Here is a 26732-nt window from a genome sequence, read left to right as displayed (position 1 = left end):
TATATTTTCTATCCCAGCTATGTTGAATATTATGTGTGCTTGCGTATGCGAAAATCGGTTACAAAATTTTAGGTCTTGCTTTGCATCTACATTTTCAAAAATGATGTATCTATTTAAATAAACTTATAATTTAGTATTTAAGAAATGTTGAACAAGGTCACTGATATTTATTGTAAATCTTATAAAAGTGTAATTAATTTTTTTTGTGTTTATTTTTTTAATCATTTTTGTTAAAATTAAAAAGACGTAATTTGTTTTATAATAGAAAATATTGTGCAAATACAGAAATTTTAATAATCAGAAATAAATCTGCATTTCCTTAGAATGACTTGCTGAACACTTCATAAAACTCCTAGACTGATTAATTAATTCTTTAATGAAATAGTTACCTGTAAGTTTGTGATATTTGTTTCATTTTATTGACAAATATGGGGATTTAACTGTTATGTATAAGATAATAGCATTGATATTTTGCTGTTAAAAACCAAAATGTTATTTTTCTAAAAAAATTTATGTTGTGCAACATATTGTTGCTGATTAATGCCATATATCCAATATATCTGATTGCATGTTTTGTTTGACTTCACAAATGAGGTTACTTTGCATGGTTGTAATTAATGTGCATATTATCCACCACCACCGCTCCCTGCCATGCACTCATGTATTCACAGTGGTGTGTGACATTTTAATTCTTATAGTTTTTCAAAATCATTTTGCAGTTTTGTCTTTCCCTCCGAGTGGTAAAATAATTTCTGCAAATTCAGATTTTTAAAAAAGAAAAAAAAATTTTTTTTTATAGCCATGCATATTTCTTAAAAAAATTTATATATATGTATGTCCAATGGGACCAAGAATAGTATTCATTAAATGTGAGTTTTTCATAATATCGAAATCCAAAACAAAAAATAAAATTTATCAATTACTTTATGGGAACAACCTAAATAAGCAATGTAGGTGCAGCAGACATAATTAGAAATTGTATAATATTTGTTTGGCTGCTAACAATACAGCAAATAATTATGTAGTAGTTAATTTGTAACCTTAAAGTATGCACTGAGTAAAGTTTGATACTTTACTTGAAACAAAAAAAAAAGTTATTTTTACTTTATGGAGAGAAGAAAATAATATTTTTAAAACCTAAGCCAGGTGCTAGATTTTCCTGTATGATTTCTTCATGTTTTGATTTCTTCATCATTTTCCTGCTGTGCATCTGAAAGTCCTACTTTCGCATCTGAAAGTCCTACTTTCAGAAAGCATTTTTCAAAAATATTTTTAGATATTTGGTTCCAAGATTGTTCCACAAAATAGAGACCCAAAATAGTAGTTTTGTATATTTTCATCCAAAGATGCATAATTTTTCTCATAAGCAACTTTTTGTAATTATTTTTGTATAAATGATAATTAAAGTAACTAAAGCACGCTCATGCATTTGCAAGGAAAAACACAACTGAAACATTTTTTTTTTAAAAATTGAAAATTGAAGGGTATGCAGAATATTGATCAATAAGCAAAAGATTTTTTTTTTTCCCCTCCCATCTTCACATTGATTTAGCTCTTTTGGGACGGGATGTCTCTATTCTAGGCCTTTGCACAGTACGAATTATACATGAAAGGAATCATCCCACAGGATGTGGGTTTTGCGTCTGTAAGCCTAACTTTGAAAAAAACATTCATAAAAAAGTTTAAATCCTAATGTCGTAATTTTTGGTACCTGTTTAGATTATTAGTTTAACCATCATATACATTAAAAAAATTAGCATTTAGTAATCTTTTTATTTACATTAAAATGTATTTCAAAAACTCATTTAAGTTGTGAAATAATTTTCAGAATCCCTATTCATTTTATTCTGAAATTTTAATGGACAAAATACTTTAATAAACTTCAAAATGAATATTAAAAAATTCAAAAATGCAATACAAAATAAATAGAAGGCAGGCACACAGTCAGCTCAGATTGTGATAAAATATCTGTATCAAATTAACTCAAAATCTCGACTACTTATTCTTTAAACCATGAATTATCACTCTCATCTGTGCCATTAATTGCCTTATTCATAATGCTCTTCTAATAAATAATATTTTCTTACCTTAACAAATCAAATCAGGATGTTAATATTACTAAACTGAAGCTATCTCAAATGATTTCAACCACAAGTAAAACCATGATCCTCATATTGGTCTCTTCCCATCCCCTTCCAAAACATTTTTCATTTCTTTACCTAAGTGTTTGGTTGAATTATAGGTCATAAAACAATCCTTTTTTTTTTTTTTTTTTGCATTGTAAATGTTGGTTTTTACCCTTCAGTTAGACAGGCCAACTTTTCTCAATCTCGCTATATTTTCAATTTTTCTGCATATGGAGAAATTTCCTCATTCATTTTTTTTTTTTTTTTTTTACATCCTCTTAGACTATGTGATATTTTTCTTAAAATGGTCGATCCAACCATTGGATGCAAAAAGTATCTCACGTTATCCTTTTTGGCAAGTTGCAGGGCTTTTTCTTTGATCCACTAATGGCTATTTTCATGATCTACGTAAGACTCAAGAACAAAAAGAGGAGTGGTTTTCAATGATTTCTTAATTTCTTAGATTTTTCGCCACATTCTGCAAATGCTTCTTCAATTTCTGCTCATTGTTTAACAATTGTAGCTGATCTTGTCTGGAAGATTTCAGGGCATTCTGATAAACCTTCAGCATACTTCACAAATTCATGAAAAAGATTTTATTTCCAACAAACTGCCATACTTCACAATATTTCCAAAATAAAATGTTCTGTAAAACCACCAGTACACCTCATTTTTCTGCATTATGGAATAGGAAGAAATAAGAAAAAAATTTCTTGTCTTATCCTCCTAAAATCCACCTGACCGGAACACTGATCTGCAAGAACTTGCTTATTACTTATATATTCCAGAGAAGATGGGTATTATAGTCATCTGAAAAAAAATCAAATATTTTCTGATTCAAGGTTTATCATTCGTTAAATAGGTATTTCTGCCTCCATTTTAATCAAAAAGAAATTATTATATTGTGAAATTCGATTCAAGGATTCATTAAATTGGGGTCCAATTGTGTGTTACTAGAATAATACTGAAAATATAATTTCATTTTCAGGGATGCCCTAGATGATTTAGAGCTTCCAACAGATGTTGCGATTTCATCAAGCCTTAGAAGTCCTTCATCTTCAAGTTTATCCCACTGTTTAAAATCCTCTATAGCAAATAGTGCTTCACCCAAAAAATGGCCAAAGCGAGATGAAGGATGGAAGGAAGTAGTTAGGAGGTATATATATATTTTATTTATTTATTTATTTATTTTGTCTCTTCTTTCTATTATATTTAGAAACTTATGCTTTCTACTTAGTGTATATAGAGAAAATATTGGAATTTTCAGGAAATTGAACCTTGAGATTCTTGAATAATTAACATAAACCTTTCAAAGTGAAAGAAAGGATGTGTCTGCTCATTTTTTCTAGTTTCATTGCAAGTTCATTACCATAAGCTTCAAAGTTTATTAAGCTTAATTAAAAATTTGAATCAAATTTTATAACAGTACCATTTTAAAATGCCTAAATATATATTTTTCTTGTGATATGATATTTTACAAAATGGGGCCACAATATGAAGTTTTTTCCCTGCGGATTTTAATTATTATTGAAAATAATGATTGGAATTTTTAACAACAAAGGTTGCCATGTTCTTAAGTCAAATAGTCACAATTATAGATATCAAAAATCTTTAATGAATGAAGAAAAAATTTATAGTTAACCTATGAGAGAAAATAGTTTTTTGAATCAAAGCTTTAAGAGGCTAAATTTCTTGGCAGTTGAAAATACGCTTGCTTTGGATGTTTGCATTATAAGTTGAATATTACAAACAGTGTACGAAGATATATTCAATATCATTTTCTTAGTTACAGGAGAGATAGTAGGATGCCCTGGAATCCATAACATGGGTTGAGATTTGTTCTAATTAGAATTTTTTTAGCTGTTCTTGGAGTGATTCTCAGAGATTTGATAAATTTTTCCAAGGTGCAGAAGAGCTAATTGGTTAACAAAGCATTTTTCTGAAATTGCAAGCTTATCAACTGACAAGATAAATTGCTAAAGCTATGCCTGTAAAGATGGAATTAATAAGATTAATTCAATAACCAAAGGACTGAATATTTGATTAGAAGTGATAAATTGCCATTTAGATGTGTCTGTGATGATGCCAAAACAATCTTTAAATTCTTTGTTGAGAGTTTCTTGAAAGATAACTTTGGTTGTAGAAGTAGACTGTGCCTAATTTTGGAAATTAAACTCTGAGAGGAATATTTTGCAAATTTTATGTCGACAAATGGGGGGAGGGGGATTGGGTAAAAATATAATTTGGTTTGAAGAAATGTCTAATTTTTGAAACATGCAATTTCATCTCATTTAATCACATGGATGCCAAGACTTTTATTCATATAGAGATTTTTATCATATACTTTTGATCATTTATATAAGTGATTGAGCATGATTTGCAATTTGTTTAATAAAAAATCTGAGAAGCCAATCTTTAGATTTTAAAAATTTTGGGCTAGCAGTTTTCATCCAGAAAGTTGGAGTCCATTTAGGAAGACCATGAGCATTTCTGGGTGCCATTGTTTGAAAGGCCTCAAAGGTTTTGAATTAGGTCTCAAAAAATTATTAATAATTGCACAGTCAAATCGTACAGCTAGAAAATTTCAATACTTTTTTTTAAATATAAATTATAGAATGCTAACATGAAAAAAAAATTGATAAATATTTATTTCAAGTTTAAGTCAATAAATTTTCATAATTTATTGAATTGATGGAGATCATTGTTTATTAGGTATTTTAATTTTCTTTCTCGTATTTGATAATAATTGGTTGAGTTATATTGTATTTATCATTCTTATTTAACTGTTAACTAATTTTTGTAATCTAAACTAGTATTTCTTTTTTAAACCACAAGCATTATCCTTTTAAGCTTTTGTGTAAGATTCATTAGGAGTGGATTAAAATGTAAGCATTATGGTTAAAATTTGAAGGATTTCCATTATTCTATTACATGGGGACTAGGTTCATTTGCCATTTATTCAGAAACCAAATAATAAGATGCTAGTTATGAAAATTTAGTTATACATTAAAACTACATTTCATTTCTGAAATAGTGGTAATTGAGAATTATTTCCCCTCTTAGAAATATCTATTAATTTCATTTTAGTGTTAAATACGCAATCAGTAAAATTAATAATTTTTTTTGTTTATCTCCAGCAAATTATTTAATAGATCAAAAAAAGTATCTGTTCCTGCTAATGCCATCAGTAGAGTCATAGGTCGTGGTGGTATGAATATTAATGCCATCCGAGAAGCTTCTGGAGCCCATATTGAAGTTGAAAAACAAAAGGGCCAGGGTGATAGAACTGTGATTATCAGGTAAGGAAACTTTTAATAGTTTTTAAAAAATGCTTGGAATTCACAGATTTATAAGTTATTTTCTGTCTTTATATTTATTGCATTTAGTAAACCAAATATTAGAAATATATTTTAAAATCTTTTTGAATATCAGGTAATTTTTTGGTATGACTAAAAGAATAAAACAGTTTTTTAGAATTTATATAATATATCAATTTTGTACTTACCTACATCAAAACTTTCAAATATTGTGTAAAATATTTGCATATTGTGTATTATCACTTTGTTTTACTCACCATTAGAGATTTATTTATATATGAAGTTTAGTTAATACTATTTTTTTTTATATGTGTGTAGTGAAATAATACATTTTATTGTTAAATTTTTCTGTTACCTATTTTTTATTTGCTGTGTTTTGTCCTCTGTTGACTCTTCAAAGAATTATTTAAAATTTTTACAGAGGGTCAGCTGAATCAACTCGTATCGCTCAGCAGTTAATTACAGCCTTGATCAAAGAACCTGAAAAGGATCTATCTGAAATCCTCTCTAGACATGGTATAAGTCGAGCAACAAATTCTTCAACTTTTTCAGAAAGTTTTAGAAGTTCTAATATTGCTATTCCTTCTCTTCCATGTTCCCCACAGGTTAGTTTACTTCAGTATTAATTTAACATAGATATACCGCTTTATTTTTGTTTTTATTATTCATTTTTCTGAAATTTGCTGTTATTGTAGTGTGTGTAAAGAAGGGATTGATTTATAATTTGCCTTAAAACATACTTTTTTATTACAAGAATTGAAGACCTCATAGCCTTCATCAAAACTATTTTGCTTTTATAGAACAAAAGGATTAATCATGCAGCAAATGATTACCAGTTTCTGTCTTGAGATTTGGGATCCAATTTCCAATGTTTTTAAATTTTACTCTTAAGAAATTGTGTAATTTTACTTCCTTTTCTATTAATTCTAGGTAGGACATTAAATAATATAGAAATACCTGTTTTGTTATTAATATACATTTATCGATTTTTAAAAATATCTTACCTTTATTGTAGCAGCTCATCTCCACTTTTTTGATTGTCTGCCCTCCCCCATATTTGTACCACAACTTCTAAGCAAACAAAAAATAGCAGATTGAAATTCTTTGTTTAAAATTTTATGAATATTACATAAAATTATTATTAATACTCATCTTAAATCAGTAATTTTCTCAATGTTACTGAGTGCATCTACAATTACAGTTACCATATTTTGTTATATACTAATAAATAAACTACTACATTTGTCCTTTGAGAGTTTGCGTATTTCGTAGAAGCAGAAATAACTTGGGGAGGAAGAGTGAAACACCTGTTTAGTATTTTTAGCTTGCTGCTCGACCGCCAATTTCTTTTTTGTTGGAAATTTTTCCTATCAATAAATATAGATGTACCTAACTTCATTTCATTTTGAATGATTTGAGTGATTTTGATCTTAAGTGACTTGCTTATTTATCACCTATGTATCATTCTTGTTAAAATGTTTCTTGAAATTATTTGATGAAAGAAGGGATGCTGAAAGGTTTAAAAAATCATTGTAATGATAACTCTGGTTCAGAAATTGAACCTGATGAATTTAATCCTGAAAGTATATCCAGTTTATCTGGCAAAGACCAGATAATTTCTAATGCTGCACAAGTGAATCCTATTTCCAGAAATGAATTCAGGGGCTGTAGTGAAACTATAAAAAGTAGTCAAAGTGATCAAACAAACCTCAAAAACAAGCAAGATGTATACAAAGTAAGGAAAATAAAAGAGACGAAGAAACAGTAAATGATAATTCACTCTGGAAAATAAATATTTCATCCAGTGATACAAGGAGACATTCCCAGTAAAATATTTTACAAGAAATGGCTGGATCAACTTCCTATTCAATGTGAGAGAGAGAGAAAAAAAGTAATAGATGGTGATGTAAGTAGTATGGGGTAACTGTTTATTAATGAAAAAATTATTGCATCGATTTCAACATTATAGTGAAAAAGAAATCCCAAAATTGAAATTAGTGATTCAACTGAATGAATTAGATATTTTCATTTCATTGCTATTTGTTCATGGGGCTTTGGCTTCAATGTTCTTGATATTTTGAGTTCATCCTCAAATTCCTGAGGCGCAATATTTTTCACTAAGGTAATGTCTAGGGACAAATTTCTAGAAATTGTAATGTATTTGCATTTTTATAGGAAATCATCTAGGTTCTAATGACTGCAAAGAAATTTATTTTTCTTGTTTCAGATGTTTGGAATTCATTTAGAGAAAATTGCTTGATGTGTTATAAATCAGGCGAAAATAATAAAATTCATGAATAATAGTTTCTTACAGAGACTAATTGCTGATTTATTTATATACACATACAAAAAACTTCATCAATTCAGCCTTAAATTTAGTCTTGCAACTAATTTTCCAATTAAAATATTTAGTAAAAAATAGATCTCTATTCCTGTAAAGATTTTTTAAAAAATGAAATTATGTGGAGATGCAGCAGGTGAATATGCACTTTTGTATAGAATCTTTTATAACATTGGAAGAAACATGACAGCAGACAATTTCTTAACTTTGCTGATATTACTAAAACTTGAGGGTTGTGGGTATTGGCATAATTAACCAATCAAAGATACAAATGCTTAATTTCTTTAAAAAATAGGTTAAAAAAACATTATCCACTTTGATTGTATTTTGAATATGATTGATCATGTTGAAATATATGTCTACCCAAACTTTCTGTTTCTAACTCAAAAAAAAAAAAAAAAAAAAAATGCTTGCAAGGATTTTTTTTTTTTTTTTCAATTTTTATCTTTTTCCATTTTTTAAGATATCTGCAGTTTAATTGTATAGAAAGGATTGTCTTAAAGAAAATGTGGACAAAAATATCTGCAAGAAAATGAATTTAGCAGAGAGGAACTACAGAGCAGATAATCGTTTTGGCCTGAAGGTGAAAAATGCTTGTGACAAACAGTCAGGTCCAAGGTGGGGGGAAATGTCAAAGGAAGCTACAAAGAAAATATTTGGCAATGTTACGAAATCTGTTCTTTTATCTTCTAAATCTTATGTACAAAACAAAGCTGCTTGTTGTAACAATGTAACTCATGCTCAAACCAAACTATGAAATGTCAGTTGAATTATGACAATACAAGACCAAAAAGCAAGAATGTATCCAAAATATGCCGTAAAGGAGTATTGATCAGTAAAGGATTTTTTTTCTAAAATATGCTAATTAAATATATTTGCAGTAAAATATTATCTATTGCCTAATTTTTTGCATTATACGTAATTAAATTTCTTGGACAATGTTCTTAAAATGACTTTGGAAAATCCTATGGTATTGATTTTGTACTTTTATAAATATTTTGAAATGAATATATAAGTCGAGTGAGTTGTAGTTTTGATACATTTTGTCTATACATTGCCTATTTACTTTATACATTTTGCAAATTTTTTCTTTTGTGCAATGTTTCGTGTTGCATTTTAGAATTTTTTTCTTTTTTCCCTTTCGGTTAATCACATCCTTGTGCTCTTGAGACTCCTTCCCATAAATGTAAACAATGCTAAATTTGAATGCAGCAGCAGCAACATGAACATTTTGTAAAAACTGCAAAAAATTTTCATGTAACCTGCATAACTAAAATTTAGAAATCAGTGTTCTGTTTACACAACCAATCAAAATAATGCAAGTAATACATTTGTATCATTTTTTTAAAAAATTCTATTTCATTGTAAAAGCTATTAAATCAGTTTATAAAATATTGACAAATTTAAAAACAGCATGGAAGATTCTTGACTTTTATTATTTGGAGTAAAAGTAAGTTAGATCTATTTTTTTGTAGTCCAAAATGAATTTATCTCAGAGTGAAATAAATGAAAATATTAATCAAAATATTGTTCATTGCTTATTACAGCTTTTCATCACTTCTAAGGCAATTTTCGAATTCCACCTCAAATAAAGGTTTCAACTTTTGAGGCAATCCTAGTTAGGAGCCAATTTTCGAATTCTGCAAAAATATTTAACTGCTGTCCTGCAACCAATTGAAACAACCAATAATTTGAAGTAGCAATGTCCAAACAGTACAATGGGCATGTAAAATATTCCACTAAAGGCTTCTCCACCTCTCTGCCCCCCCCCCCCCTTTTTAATGATTTTTTTGATGCAAGACCAAGCATTTGCCATGCAGAAAAATAACTTTATTATGTCTTTGCTTATATTCCGGCTGTGTTTCTCATAATGTACAACTCAAATTAATCAATTACAGCCTACACCGATAGACCATAATGTAATCGCCGAGTTGTAGTAACTTGTAATATGCAACACCTTTGCCATTATACCATATTGTGTATTTTGCATGACAGTTGAACTATGAATATTTGGTTTTGTTGTTGGTGATGAAGTCAATGGTAACAATTGGCAGGTATAGCTTAGTATTTTCCTTCTTGTCCTTGTTGTAGAATATCCATTTCTTATTACCATTCAATGTATAAAAACCCTTTGTTTCTTTTGAATTAGCTGCTCGCAAGTGAAAAATCGCCTTTCAACATCTCTCGGTTTCAGTTCATAAGACATGCAGTCGCCTTGCTTTTGAATCATTCGCATGGACTTCAATGACTTGTTGGGTCACTTCCGATGATTCTGCACGATCTTCTTGCTTTTGAATCGGATGTTCATTGAGTAATTCCTCCAGTTCCTTGCCATTGAAATTTTTTTAGCTGTCTAGAGCGAGGCTTGTCTTCAATGCTGAAATCGCCATTCTGGAAGCATCAAAACCATTCATTACAGGAATTATCAGTTGGAGCATTGTTACTATAAACTTCCATAAGCATTCAATACATTTCAACTGCACTTTTTATCCAATTAAATCAGAAAACTGAAACCTCCTGCAAATGCTATTTAATTTACATGGTATTTGATATATTCAATACAGTAAAAAATAAGATTTCTTTGGAAACTCTGGGTGATATAAACTGAATATTATTCATAGATATCTAACCTCCGTGAAATCGCCAAACTCGGCTTTCATTATGAAACATTCAAACCGTCTCAGCCAGTTTTTTGGAAGATGGATCAAACTAATTTATACTCTCAATATTTTTTATTTACTTATTAAGCAAGTATTGTATGCTTTTAAGCTTCAACTTGATCATTGATTGTAATTATAGGTAAATGGGAAAGTTGTAACACTAGTGCTAAATTAATTTGACTTCTCAGCTGTTTTAAATTGTTTTGCATAATGCTTTTGCATTATATTTTTAGAATATTAAAAATTTATTTTCTCTGTTTATTTTAAATATTTAATTTTTGCATTAATGTGTTAAAATGTATTCATTATATGAAGTCTTATTTTTTGTTTTTCCCTTCAGGTTTCTTCAAGTAGTCAAAACAAAAGTATAACACGACAACAAATTGTGACTAAAACTTCTGGAATTGCTACTATATCTGTAACCAAAACTACTTCCATTCCACCTCCTAGTTTACCAGCCAGTGCCACTCCTCCATTTACAAGTCAAATTCGTTCTGTGGTGTCCAATACTCAAAATATAAGACCTGGAATTCCTGTTTGCTCCTCCACAACACCTCCTTTTTTAAGCAATGGACAAAATGCATGGACTGGGGTTGTGTTATCAGGGAAAATGCCTGCCACTATGCCGCGACCTTCCATGCCTATCTGTACATCATCACCGTCTCTTAATGCCACTTCTGTAGCAACAAGAGTAGTTGTCACAACAGCCATCGAAAAATCTCCCTCAAACCGACAACTATTTAGTCAAGAGAAAAAGAATGCTGCACAACCTGGTACAACAACATCTACTAAAACTACCGTCTCTTATACAATGGCTGTTATTACCCAGGGTAAAGCTAAAACAGTCTCAACCAATATAGTTTCTGTTGCAACTAAAGTAACTACAATGTCAGACACAAAAGTTTCTACAATAGCTCCATTATCTATAGAAAGAGCGGGTAGTGCTCCACCTTCGTCCTCTGTAGTTCATACTCAAATGTCTTTGGGGCACAATACTTGCTCTGGACCTTCACCTGTTCAACCGTTTTCAAGTAATCAGTCTCCAAAATTATCAAATAATTCACTAATAACTCAGCAGGGAACAACTGTTGTCCAAACACGTATTCATGTTACTCAAGCCCCGGTGACTAAGCCTTTTATTAATTCTGTAGTCTCTACAAGTCAAGTTACTGCTACTACAACAAATCCACCTTCAACATCGCCTTCAGGGACACTTATAGTAACATCTGGACAGTCTTCTGTCCCACTAGAATATTTACCTTTCAATAGTCTATTTGCTTCTAAAGTTCCTGGACCAATATGGCCTCTAACAAAGGAAAAAGAAGCATCTAAACCAAATTTTGCCAGTGTGGCTGCATCCGGTGTAACTTCTGTAGCTTCACAAATACAAAATTCTAACCCAGTGCAAAGTACTCTAACTCTTTCTCTTCCTCAAAATTCAGAGAGTGATTTAATTGTTGATGCAGCAAAAGCTCCTGGTTATAGAGGTAATCTTCACATTTCACCCAGTGCCTGTTCTAACTCCTCAGCTTCATCTAATCCTCAGGTAGGAATTTCTCATAGCTCTAATTTTGGTCCCATTGGTAGTGGACCTCGTAGTGCACCTTGCACCCCGCCATTAGGCCCAATAGGGCCTCCGTCCTCTGTTTCTTCCAGTACACGGCTGTCTACACCTCCAGCTCCTTCGAGTCCACCTTCAACAGGTCCTCATCTTTCGCGCTCACTTCCAGAATCACAAAGTGCAACTCTAAATGAGTTACCGCGATCTTTAGCTTGTGCAGCACTTCCTTCTCATTTGCCTTCTCAATTATCTGAAACTTTATACCATCAAGGAATAGGAATGTCTTCCCATCTAAATCGCCTGCAGTCGTACCCCATGGCGTCAACATTAGCAAGTCCTGGAGGGACAAATACAACTTTCAGCCAGAATACGCCTTTGTCATCTGTTGGTAATCTCTTACCGGAAGGAACCAGTAATGGAAATATGCAGGTTGTGCAGAGTAATTTAAATCCAAATGCACCTGACTTTTCTAGTCGAGCTTCTTTGTTGATGGCTCAGCATGGTCCTCCTATGCATCACATGGCACGGATGCCTTCTGGTCCAAATAATTTTCAAGACAATGCTGTTCCTCATCATTTGGCTGCACCATTCAGACCCATCCTTGCTTCCGGTGGCGGCATCAATCCTGGATATCCTCTTCATGCCATGGCCAATGTTCAGGCCCAAGCAGCAATGAACAGATTTAATTTTCATATGGCAAACCATCAGCAACAAACAGACTTTAATCCTAATAATACAACGGGGACAATTGGCTCTGTTAGTGGTTTGTCCCAAGAAGCAGACACAATGCCTTTATTAAGTATGGTGTCTGGCTACCATCCTCCAACACCTCTTGTTCCTGGTTCTGGAAATATTCCACACTATCAAGGAATTCAGACTATGATGGGTATCAGGCCTAATCAACGATCATCCAGTACCACACCATCAGTTGGAACCTCTTCTAAAGGTAAATTTTTATTGCTTTAGTTTCTCTTGTTAAAAATTATATTACATGTTTCTTTTCTTTTCTTCCTTTCTTTTTTTTTAACTCCGCAGCTGCATCCATTACTGTTTAAGTAGGTTAAACGTTGATTTTCAGTGGTGCTCCATAATTTCCCTGGGTTGGTAGGTTCGATTTATACTTTTTTAATATTCTAAATATTTTATTATTATTGTTTTGAATATAAATGTTTGTACTCCCTATTGAGAAAATATCTTAATCTATTTGCAAGCACTGCTTCTAAAAAGTAATCCTAGTTGGATCAATGTATTTTCTCTTACAGATTTTCTATTAGTAAAAAAAAAAAAAAAATCTTCATTGTAAGAAATTTTATATCATTATTAAATATTTTTGGCTTGGCAATTAATTTGTCTTTTGTATTTTAATGTCATTTCATCTGAAATTTGCTACCAATTGTTTAAAGTGGGAATAATGAAAATTGTGGAAAAGAATAAAATAGTTCAAAAAGAGTACATTTTTCAATTATTTGAGTTTATCTGTGTCGGAAATTAGTTGTTTCTAAAGGTGAAAACAACAGAAGTGTATATCATGCTGGAATCTAATTCAGTAGTTTAAAATAAGATCCATAGCTCTAATAAGGCTTTGAAATTGATATATTTAATCCTTTGCACTTCAATGGTGTTGTGGCAACATTGGGATTCATGCATACTTCAGGCTTAATACTTATATTTTAGACTTAAACCCTTTCCCCTTATTTAAATTACTTTATTATTCTTATTATTTTCAATATTGGTTGAGGATTTCCCTAGTTCTTGAATAATGTGCTTAAAAATGTTTTATTAGGCTTGAATTTTTCCCAATTTAGCATTATATTGTAGGTAAACATTTTTTCCAAAATATCTTGGATTTTGAAGCCTGTGCAGAATATATGTGCACATTACTAAATAAACAAATGATATTTTAATATCAAAAATTGAGAAAATGTGTATAATTTTTTTGTTGTTGTTGCCTCGCCTCTTGTTAATTATAAAACTTCATCAGCCATTAGTAAAACTCAATTCCTTATACTTCTACTAAAATTTATATAAACCTAAAGAATAATATTTAATAAAGGTGTGTAAGAAAGTAAATGATATAAAATTTTTTGTTATGATTTAACTTTAATTTTTGAAAAAAGAAATCCTCTTGGATGAGTTGTTATTGCATGTAATATCATCTGTTGAAAAAATGTATTAAAACTTTCTTTATTTCTTAAATTTTTTAATCCTTCTTCCCTTCTATATTTGTAGTTTTGTTTTAATTTATTTAATATCTTATTTTGGGTATTTTTTCATAGTGCTTTTTTATTTATATATTTGAACTATATATGCATTGCCATCTTGGTTAAAAAAAAAAATACTCTGAGAATTATAACTTCTGTAGATTGGCGTAAATTAGAGAAATTATCGTATTAAATTGATCGAGATAATATAAATGATAATTGTCTTGTTAAGTGGACAGGAACATCTCCCAGGTTTCTCTGACTGGATATCCTTCCAATAAATTAATAGCAAAAGACTAATCTTTTCTCTTCTTATTTTAAAAATAATCAAGAAAGCTCGTAAAATCTAATAAAACATTTCAGTGAACAGTTGCAATAAAGATTTTTAAATTCTGAAAATATATGGGTTTTTTAAAAGTGTGATTTTAAAATTTAAAGTATATACTCTTACATTTCATTATATCTGATTTAATTTTATTTTAAAAAATTTCATTATTATATTGCTTCCATTCTGGATTTAATAGTTATGAAATCTTTAGCACTTTGCTGACAGCTTAATTCATTAGTGAAGGATAGGAACCAAATTGTATGTAATTACCTTTCCATCTACAGTGTGCTTTGGCTAACTGCATTGTTACTTGCTACTTTTAAGTGAATACTAGGAGTTATTAATTATAAATACTATGCCATTCTGATCTAGATGAGGGATCACCGATGGCACCCATGTCTCCCAGTGCTTCACCTCAAGGAAGCAATTTATCTTCTCCTACTGGTATGAACATGCAAGAGAATCCAAACCCTGCTGGCACCATTGGTGAAGATCGCAAATTGTTACCAAGGCCGATTGGTATGGAGCGAGCTCAGAAAAAAAATCCTACGTTTGGAGGTGTGTCAGATGGTGGGATCTGGTCCTTTAACTCATCAGGCAGATGTAAATAGTTTATTTTGTTTTTTAATTTCTTTATTTTTCTTATGTATGTAGCTAAGCTCTGCCTGACGTTAGAATTTTTTTAAAAAAGCAGCATGATTTTTTTTATATGTTTTATCATTTAGTTTTTATCTTAACTATCTTTTGTGCTCTTTTTTTTGTTCTGTTTTTATCATTTTACTTTATTTCATTTTTTGAGGAATTTTTCTTTTGTCATACAGAGCAATTTAACTTATCAGTTGAAGATAAATGGCTGTAAGGAACTCCACATTTATATGTGGAGTTTTTAATTTAATTGAAGTATTCAGTTGTTTGATGGTATTAAGATAATTCATGTATTTGTGAAGGGAAAAACAAATACCATGTATCTGTTAGTGGTTTGGCAATTTAAAAGTGATCACTACTGCAAAGAATTCTTTCAAGTTTCTAAATAATCTATTGAAAAAAAAAACTTCCTGTGGTTGCTCTAATCTGTTCGACATGATTAAATTATGCATATATCCATTTGTTGACTACATCATTTGCATTGATATAACTATTTGCATAGATTTTCCTTTGCTGAAATACTAAATTTGTTAATTTTCTAATTAACTGAACTTATATTTATTTCCCATTGTTTGAACATTAAAATGAGGTTTGTAGATTATTTATAATGCTTTTGTGCACACACACACAAAAAAAAAAAAAAAAAATTGCATCAGTTTTTGAATTCAGTTTTTATTTTGAAAAGAAGCTCATGATATTTATGCCATCTATAAATATATTTGAAAATATATTCTTCTATCCTTTTTGCTAGAAGCCTTAATAGAATGAATTTTCATTATTGGGATGCAAAAGAGTTTTTGAATGCCTCATTTGCCTGATAAACACTAATAATTAAGTGTTGATATTTAAATTAAAATGTTTATAAATGGTATAGAATTGAATTAAAGACCTTTTATGTAATTCTTTAATTTAAATGATTAGTTGTTATCCTAAAAGCAATTTGTATTGATAATTAGGTATAACTCTGTATGATTTTGAGCTTATTCTTCAAATATGTATTCTTCCAGAAGAGAATATATCATTTCCTTGGATTTATCTTTTGTGACAAAAACCTTTTAGATATAGTTATTAAGGAAGGATTATTCTGATATTATTAATTTTTCCAAAGTGAAGAGGCCATTTCAGTATGGATTAAATCCTTTGTATTTTTAGATTGAGTGGCACTTTAAAAAAAAAAAAAATCTATAATTCATTGTAAATATTTACCTTACTGAAATTTTTTGCAATAGTTTATAAATTTTTAGCCATAAATGAAACAAACTATTTTGAACTTAGTCAGTTTTAATATTTAAAATTGAAAAAAGACATTCGTATTGCTATATGGACAAAAGTATTAAACTGAAATGAATGATATATTATTCCTAAAAAAATTTTAAATAGCAAAATAAATTAGATTCTTAATAACTTTTGATAATAATCCCTTTGCATGATAGCATAATATTTCATTAAAAATGAAATATGACATGAATGCTTTAAGAATTTGTAGTAAATTTAGATTATTTTGAAACACACTTTAATGTAGAAGAAATGTTGATGTTAAATGTAGAAAAGTGTTTCTGAAATATGACAGTTTCTTGCAAGAAAGGGAACAAAAAAAAAAAAAAAATGTTCAAATGTTGGTTAATCATTTGAAATATTTGAACATATTTGTTCCAATTTGTATTCTACTTTTACAACCAAATCACTTCCAGAGTTTCCTTGAAATTCATAATGACATCTTTCATTTTGTCAGGCTTCAGTTTTTTTTTTTTTTTTTTTTTTTTTTTTAAGGCTGGCTACAATGTATTCTCTATTTCCTGAATCAAATTTACATAAAAGGTTTAAAACACCTGCTTCAGTCCATTTCCTGTGCATATTTTGGCATAGAATTTTCACACAAATAAGGATAATTTATCAGTTCTTTGCATATATTAACAAATAGAAAGCATTTCTTGTGAATTTTTAATGGAATACAAAATACATGCTATGTACATAACATCGTTTTTTTTTTTTAAATTCAAATTCAATGTGTTTTAAAAATAGTCAACTTGCATAGAAAGAAAACCATGCACATTTGTAATAACAAAGCTTAACATATAAACCAAAAGAAAACTGCTTAATTTTTGTTGAATATTGAACTTTTTAAGGCTTTTAAAAAAAATAACCTGTCTGTTTCCAAGAATTGGTAAAAAGTGAATATGTGGTAAAAGTTTCTCATCAATTGGATGTAAAAATATCTAAGGTTATTTTGTTAATAGAAATCACAATATTGTATTCTTAAAATCACTTAACTTTATCCCAGTGTACTGAGAAGTATTAACCAAACTAATTCGTATGGAATAAAAAATGCATAAACTTGAAGGATGAATGGATCCAAATTATTTTCTTTAATGAGATTTTTAAAGCATGACCTGGGGATGGGCTTCTTGCTGATATGCATTGAAACATCAGCATCTGCCAATTCTTTTACAAGTTAAAAGAGAAAAGGATGCTTGATTTACTTAGGACAGTCTCATTATTCACTACCACTACATATGTTACTACAGTGGCATATAAAATTACTGGGCTCCGAGAATTCTTGGACACATTACAAAATTCTGTAAATTAAAAAGAATTTACATAACTTTTTAACTTTATCTTCAATTTTTTAAAATTTTTTTAATCGACTTCTGAAGCATTGTTACAAATTGTTTTATAAAACAAACAGAAAATTAAGTACAAAATAAAAATTATTTGTAGAAAGTACATTATTATGAAATCATAATCAGTATTGATCTATATTAAATTTTGTCTTTATTTCTATTCATATATATTTTATGAATTTAATGATTTTTCATAATTAATTTTATTCTGAAGATTATCAATTCTGGTTGTTTGTGTGATACACTAAAAATTATTTTTATTAAAGAATTGGTTGTTCTATTTTATCGCCACAAAAAAAGACACCTTTATTATTATGTGATTTTGAAAGATAATATTGATTTTCAAATTTTCTATTGTTTTGAAATAAGTGATCAAGTTTAAATTTTTTGAATAAAATGGGTGTCTCTCTTTTTTTTTTTTTTTTTTTTTTTTTAAATTGGGCTGCTTTTAAGATTATAGACTATTCCAATTTTCATTTGTAAAATCTTTTAAAAAATAACAATACCGGGATAAAGCCAAATGTTTGTGTCGTTTCCCCATAATTCCATTTATGTGTCAGGCATGTATATTATAATATAAGTGAAGGCCATGTTTGATTTTTAAAGCATTGTGTTTGTAAAGAAGAAATTACTAAAATTGTTTCATTACTTTAATAATTGGTAAGAACTAAGTATGAGAGTTATTAAAAGGCCTCTAAGTAAGTAAGTATTATTACTAAGTAAGTTATTAGAAGGCCTCTTATTGAATAACAACATATTGTGCTCAATCTGTACAAAAAAAAAATCTTTAAAATTAAAGAATGGAATCACCATAGTTCTAATTTTCTGAAATTAGAAATTGTATTTGTCTAGATAGAAAAAGTATGCCTATTCATTTTCAAAGATAGCATTCAACTGCCCACTCAGATTATTCCTACCATACCAGCCCCATTATTAAAATTCCCTGACAGATATTTGCATATGATGATTTTTCTGTAGTGAATAAATTTACTTTTTAAAATTAAATGCTTTCATCTAAATTTGTGATTAGTTTCTCTAAATTTAAAAATAATATTTTTCTGCTAATATTGTAAGTAGAAACGTGGAACTTTGTGTATCTAGATGAATGTAAAGAAAATATTTTAGTGGCACTTTTGCACTTAATAAAACATAATAAACATAACATAATAAAAAATTATTTTGTCTGCTTTTACTGTTATTCTTTACAGGTGTACAAGTTTTTTCTTACAAATGTCTTCTCTATATAAAGGAATTTTGCAATTGGATATATATGTTTAATTGCAATAGTTAAGAAAATAATGCTTGTTCCTCTTTTCTGAGTATATGCCCACCTTATAAATTTATTTCTTGTATTAATAATACAGAATCTTTAGATAGTTTTTAAAAAGTGAGAAAAATACCTCATTTTTTGCTTTAAAGAAATAATAAAAAATAATATTGTAACTAAACACAATCATTCATGTTATCATTGTATTCATTTGTGTGTATTTTAACATTCCCTTTATAATATGGATAAAAAAAAGTTATGGTTTTAAAATTATGAAATTTTTGATGAATTTTATTACTAAACTAAATAATCAACATCTTTGCTACTATGCCGAAGAAATTTATTCTGTATAGACTTGAAATCATGTTCGTTGTAACTTGCACATTTTGAGTTTTAATTTATAAAATTTAGTTTCTTATTTCCATGTGTTTTAAATCGCTTCTGTGTAGTAGGTATTGTATATGAATATTTGAATTTTTCTGCAAAAATTGAAAATATTTTCTTTTTGGAAAGAACTATTTTTTTTACATTATTTTTTTTCAATAAATTATTTATTTGAAATTTTGGTACATCATCTAAATTAAATTATACATTTAGGAAAATGGAATGCATATTATTTTCAGTAATTTTTATTATAGTAGCTGTGTATATTTATTGGTTAAGAGGTAAAATCAAGGTAATTATTAAAAGAACAAAAAAAAAAAAAAAAAAAGGATTTTTTGGATAGAAAAGTAGTAAATAATATCATATGATAAATGTAGAAGTTTTAAATGATGTAATGTATTTAATAACAGTAAGTAATAAAAAAAAATCTTTTTGTAGCTGAAATTCCAGCAGACTGGATTCATAATATGCAAAATCCTATTCAGCCTATGCAACAAGAAGAGACAGGAATCCCACCGTCTTTACACAATTTCAGTGAAAATCGGTTTCCTGATATGATATCTTTAGAAAACCATCATCAGACTGATCAGCACTTTCAGGTAAATTAACATAAAGATGTATATAGAAAAATTTCTGAATAAACATTTTCTTTTAACTTATTGAGATTCATGAAGTTTAGTTTGGTGTCTGATTTGTTGGATAATATTTAATCAGATTTTATTTTCAATTGCACATATGGAAATCTGTTTCAACAAATTGAAATTTTTCATATTTTGTCAAACTGTTTGTGAATCATTACACTAGTACTCTACGAGCATTATAAGTTTTTAATGTAAACTGAAATATTTTTCTTATATTCCTCTTAGATACTTATAATACATTATTATTTTACTTGTATATGACAAACCTGGCTAAAGAATAAATTTGTGTCTTTATTATCTCTGTAGTAAAATTGTGGAATTTTCATCTTATATATTGATTTGCAAATTGATTGGTAAAAAGTAAATTTATTTAAAATTCAGAAGATTTGTCATATTGGGTGAATTATAAGGGGGGGGGAGGGTGTAGTAAGATGCAATGGCAGATTAAAGATACAGTGCTTAATGCTGCATCTTTAAGATGAAAATATATATTGTGTTGAATCTTAACATATTTAAATTAATAATGAGAATGAAATGATATTTTGTTTATTATTTGAAATTGACTAGTTTTTTTAAAATTCTCGACTTCATTCTACACATCTTGGATGTATTTTATAAACAAAATATATTTAACACTTCATTATGAGATTAGTATTCATTTATGAGATTTTTTAGAATGGACAAGAAGTTTAGTGTGAAATAAGATATTCAATTTAAGGGAAGGATTATTTAAACAAATATGTAATGATAATGCTTTTTGTGCATGTGTTTGTGTATATATATATGTATATATAATATGATGTTTATTTGATTTTTCCTTCCCCCTTACTCTTTGGTAGCCTGTTCCCAGTGGTAGCTTTCCATTTATGAATGGACTGCATCCTCAAATGATGACGCCTCATATCTATCAAAATAATGCTGCTGTTGGACCTGGACAGGTTGATGGTCATATAGAAATGTGGAATATGCATCAAAAAGTGCCACTTTCTTCCGGTAGTGGTGATGGCTTACCACAAAATTTAGAACACAAAATGGTAATTATTTTCTTTAATTATGGATTTAAATACCTGTTGGTAATGAAAATATTTTTTTTAATTATTCATTATCCTTCTAAAATTGATAAACCACTCTTTTCTATGATTCAAAAGGGTTATGTTCTGAAAATCAAAAGGAATAGTCGAAAAATATGCTGCAAATTTGAAGAATGATTTAGAATAATCTATGTAGAAGTTATTTTAGATTATTTTTTTAAAATTTTATTGCAATAAGTCTGTATCTGTTCTAGAGTAACTTTTTTATATATCAAAAGGAAATAGGTAGTCTAATAATTAATCAAAATACTGTTATTTCCCTGCTTTTAAATTGTTTAAGAGATCAGAGAAACTGTGATTTTAAATCAAGGGGAGATCATGAGAAATTAAGTTATTTTAATTACCTTGTAAGCTTTAATCCATAAAACCAATAAGAAGTGTTATATATGATTGGGAAATATCAAGAATAGAAATGGAAAAATGGCTCAGTTTTTAATATTTTATTTAAATAGATGTAGAACAAGTAAGTTGACATTATTTTCAATATGTTTTGGTACACAAATAAGATTATTTCAGTGTCTCTGTTTCTGGCATTATTTTTAAAATTTTGAATTCATCAAGAGATTTTTTGGGGCTTTTATTAATCATAGATTTTGTTTTCAAATCCTGGAAATGTAATGGCACAATTAAATGTCTAAAAAGTCTATCCAAAATTGATATTTAAATGAGAGGAATTTAAAAAGATATTTTTCATTTTATTGGTTTAAGCATATTTCTTTGGTATGTTTTTCTTTTTAAAAAAAGTCATGAGGTGGATACTTATACTGTGCAGGCTGATTCTTAAGCGTTTGGATAAATGTTAAATGTACATGTCATACGTACAAGGTCATATAATCACAAAAAGCACAGGGCACTCATGTCATCAGAAAATGGTTGTGAGGATGTCATGGGTTATTTCCGGGACATGCATATGGATATTCAAGAATATCCATAGATATTCAAGAATATCCATATAGAAGTAGTGGGTGTGAATGTAAATCTCTTGCATGTCAGCCAATATTAATTTTGAAGCATGTTGTGTGTATTTCAGTTGCCAGATATATATACTTTGCTATCCCGTGAAAAATGAAAATAACTTGTTCGGTAGAAAAACTACTTGAAGTTAATGGTATTATGTAAAGTTGGCAAATTCTAATTGAAAGAGTAATCTTCAATTCCAAGTACTAGACATGTTGTTACTCATGGAGTGGAATTTTTTTAATTCTTGCACAAGCTATGTGCACAATTCTAAGGCGGCCAGAAAAAAATTATTTGCGAGTTATGTATCGCATCATGTATGATTATTTTTGCCATGGGTAGTAAACTTGATGTACATCCTTGACTAATAACTGTATTTTTAATAGACGGTTCAAGGTCGCATTTTTTACCTCGTTATTGGTTGTCTGGTACCAGTGACTCGATAGAAAATGTGACTTTGAACTGCTTATAGAAAATACAAAGATTATAGCTATGCTGAGTATGGTTTTTTTTAAGTCATTGGAGCAGTTGCCAAAACTTAATGTGATAGGAACCAAATGATTTAGATAATGTTACTGATACGAATATTATGCTGCCGATACTAATTTTATGCTATTCATTAAATATCCTATTTATTGCCTCATATGATAACATAATGCATTTTCAGTTACATGTCCCTATGTAAAATTGACTCGTATGTGTATGCCTAACCTAGCTTGAAAGGACTTGCCACTCACTCACTTGTAGAAAGATTGAAAGCTTTTAATCGAATCTCTTGATTCTGCACTAGTCTAATTAAAATTTGATTGTTTTTTCAATCTCAGCCTGTTAAAATAGCATTTCACTTCCTATAATTAGTAAACAATGTGCATTTTCTTTCCAGGGATGGCAAAGTTGGAGTCCCCATCAGGTCTGATGTTGTAATTTCCTTTTCTCCTTCCTTCCTTATCACTTGAAAATCTTGCCCTGTAGAAAGAATATACAAGCCATGGCTTCTATACTTTTGCTCTAAAAGAAGAGGTTTGCAGCTGCTTTTGGAACTTTGTATCCAGAGAACTCTACATTATCTGTTTTAGTAACTATGCAAACAAATACTGGTGGTTAGAGGATTATTGTAATAATTATTTCGCTGCGATTGGGTGACGTGTATACAGAAAGAAACTTAATTACAAATTATTGACTTCAGGATTTTCAATTTATTGGAAGTCTGGAAAAAAAATCATGCACTGTGAGAATGTAATTGCAAGATGGATTGTATGGAAAATTCATGTATAAGTAAAAGTTTCCTACCTGCAAATTGTGTTTATTTTCTTTGTAATAAAAAATTATGTGCACTGTGCTCATTTTAGAACAATGGTTTGATGCTTCATTATTTTTTTACAGAAAATATGTGTTAACATTTAATACAATCATAGTATGTTTTGAATGGGCAGGTTTGTTATAATTCTAGGGGATCACATGCCTACAAATAGCAACATATTTGTTTGCTGTAATAAACAGCTCTTATATAAATAACCTCTGTGAATAAAAGCCATTAAAATATATTTATGCATTAATAAAGGCCTCCTATTTTTATCATGGACTGAGTACATTTCTGTTCATTTTATATTTAGTCAATGCAGATTCTGTACATTCCTTTCTATATTTATGAATAAATTATATTTTTGAAGATTTGCTGATTATGTTGGAACTGGACAAAAATCAGCTTATAATGGAAGATTTCATTTTGGTGAACTTGTTTTTATCAGTCCCATTTCTGATTAACAAATTTAATGTAAATTAATTCAAACACATAAAGAAGCACCTTGAAATTCAAATATTTGTCATAATATGAATCTTATATGCTTCAAAATACTTACAGTATGCTTTTTACTTTTACACATATTTTGAACTGTTAATATCCTAATTTGGTTTTGTGATATTCTGATATTTATAGATAGATGATTAAATGAATTATTTCCAGAGATAAATTTAATTTGAGAGATTCCAGAAAGTTTTTACATTATAAAAAGGAGGAGCAGTTGACATAATTGAAAGGGTTTTGCATTTCAAAATTACTATGAAATGGCTACTCTTGAGGTTCAAATCTCTTAACTAGAGCTACCTAGTATTTAGTTTTGTAGATAAACAGTATATAAAAATATGAATTTTCTTTAAGAAGCAGCATTCACAAGTATTTCCATGAAACTCGTCTGACACAATAACCTTTTCCATTCTATCACAGAGGTGTTGAATGAGTGCTTGAAACTCTTAAATAAATCTATCCAAGATGCATGTATTTAATATTAATATTAAATACAAAATAAAGCATATAATTTTGTAATAAATTTAAACTTTTGAATTTCTCTTTCGTTGCTTTGTATTATGTATTCAGATATGAAAAGACAGCTGACCTTTTGATATTGACGTTTGCATTTGTTGAGATTGAAATGGTGAAAAGGCTTGTGAGAATTAGAATTGTAATAATTATGATCATCTTCATCTATGATATCAAGTAAATTGAAACATATGCTGTTTTCAGTTTGCCAGAAACTTGATCACTAAAAATATTGACATGTAAAAGTATTTAAAATTTTCAATGAATTTGTTAATATTTGAACAAATTTGCATTGCCGTATTAATGATATTCGTAAAAGACGACAGGAAAGGATGTACAAATTATATATACTGATTAATATTATTCCCATAAAAGTTTTCATATTTCTTTTATTTAGTGTACTAGTGATGACAATCAAGCCACTTTGTAATAAGATGCAAACAATTTCAGTTACATAATAAAATTAAATTTTAGACAGTTAAAGAACAATGGTTGACAATGACAAATCACAGTCAGTTAAATATGAAACTTTAAAAATGTTTTTGTTCTAAACTGAAATTCAGACTTGCTCTTTCTTTAATCTTGATAAATGGGTTTTTAAGAAACAATGCTGTTAACAGGTTAATAATTTTATCACTAGCATTATTAGTTTCATTTAATTTCAGCGAAATCCCATTGATATAATTGAATCCATCAACAAACTATTTTTAAGCACTACCAACATAGACATTAAAGTCATGTTCTTTTAATAATGTTGCATATGTTCTATTCCATATGAACAATGATTCTTTATAATAAAAGCCAGTTCCATGACATCAGTGTTCTAAGAAACGTAAATATGGAATTTGTCTACAAATTTTTGTAACTTCACTTTTTTGTCTGGTAAGCTACACAGATATTAAGCAAAATGTTTCTTAGCTTTCAATAATGGAAGAAAATTATATGATTAAATCTTTAAAGAAACAATTTTAATTTCGGAGTAACAATGTAATCTACTGTTGGAATTTATGAAATTTTTTTTTAAGAAATTGCCGAAATTCAGGAAAAATTTGAATATTTATTGTTAATTATTAAAAAGAAATAATTGGAAATATTATAAAATTCACTTTTGGAAGCATATACAGAAAAATGCCAATAGATATTAATTTTTATTTTTAAATTGCTCAGATGTGTATATTCCCACCTTCCAAGACAAAAAATTATAATAATTGTACAACAAAAAGGTGATCAAATTTCCGATTTTTCATTTGATTATAAAGCTCAGATTAATTCACTAATAATAAACATACGTCTTATTTGTTAGATTTCTTAAGAGTAGCAAAAATTAGATAAGTAATTTATATAAAATTTCAAAAATAAAAATCTAAAAATTGTTATTTAATAATTACAAATGCTATTTTTCTTTCACCATTTTAATATTTACGATCAAAGCTTAACATAATAGGTGATAAAATTAGAAGAAATATTTTTTGAAAATTACCAATATCCCTTTAACTACAATTTTATTTTATCTCTAGTTGCTTTTTCCTGGTAAAATTTGGTCAGTTGCAGAACTATCATTAGCTACTAACTGTGCAAAAGTAATTTTCTGATACAGCAAAGTCCTTTTTCTATCTTGTGAAATCAATTTTATTTATTTATGAGAAGAAATATATCATTCCACAACACATTTTTGATTTTAAAACAAATATTAATAAATAAGCTTAATACTTCATGGTGATTTCAAAAAAAATATTTATAAATTTTGGTGAAATATTACCAATTTTCGCAATAGAAATACTAAAAATCAGAAAGTCAGTTTATCAAAAGATTTACAATGAATGCTTAATAACAAACAATACTAGGCAATTATTTCTTCAATATTTTTTGGTTGTTTAATTTTCTATAAAAGAAGATAACCTTTTTCTTATATTTGCAACAGGATGAATAGCCTATATTTTTTAATAATAAACACAGTTTCACTGAACAATAAAAGTAGGGTGTAAAGTTACAAGGTATCGAGAAATATTAACCTCATCTTTAAATCCTTAATTACTGATCCTAGACATGAATGCTACATTATATTAAAAAGGCCATTTTTACAATGTGCCCTTTGTTTTTTATATTCAATATATTAAATTTTAATTTAAGAATAATTCTTTTAATATTTTTTTTAAACATACTTAACATGTCTGCTGTCATGATTTATGCATGTGATTTTTCACCATCTATCTAATTAGATAGAAGGTGTGAATCATAAACGAAGACACATGGCAGCTAACATATTAACATTTAC

General features: G+C 28.7%; 1 protein-coding gene across 1 annotated transcript in view; it reads left to right on the top strand.

Annotated features, from left to right (window-relative positions):
• Window positions 1-23497, top strand: part of LOC129972505 (ankyrin repeat domain-containing protein 17-like) — a 78252-nt gene extending 54755 nt beyond the window's left edge. The window contains exons 24-31 of the mRNA XM_056086661.1: window positions 3115-3282; window positions 5264-5425; window positions 5865-6048; window positions 10785-12951; window positions 14907-15137; window positions 19890-20050; window positions 20932-21126; window positions 23024-23497. Coding sequence (XP_055942636.1) covers window positions 3115-3282; window positions 5264-5425; window positions 5865-6048; window positions 10785-12951; window positions 14907-15137; window positions 19890-20050; window positions 20932-21126; window positions 23024-23056 — 3301 coding nt within the window. The 3' untranslated portion in view covers window positions 23057-23497. The remainder of the gene's footprint in view (window positions 1-3114; window positions 3283-5263; window positions 5426-5864; window positions 6049-10784; window positions 12952-14906; window positions 15138-19889; window positions 20051-20931; window positions 21127-23023) is intronic.
• The last annotated feature ends 3235 nt before the right edge of the window (window positions 23498-26732 follow it).

Source organism: Argiope bruennichi, chromosome 6, assembly GCF_947563725.1.
Source record: "Argiope bruennichi chromosome 6, qqArgBrue1.1, whole genome shotgun sequence".
Lineage (NCBI taxonomy): Eukaryota > Metazoa > Arthropoda > Arachnida > Araneae > Araneidae > Argiope > Argiope bruennichi.
The sequence above is the reverse complement of the archived record's forward strand: the minus strand, read 5'-3'. Positions and strand labels throughout refer to the sequence as shown.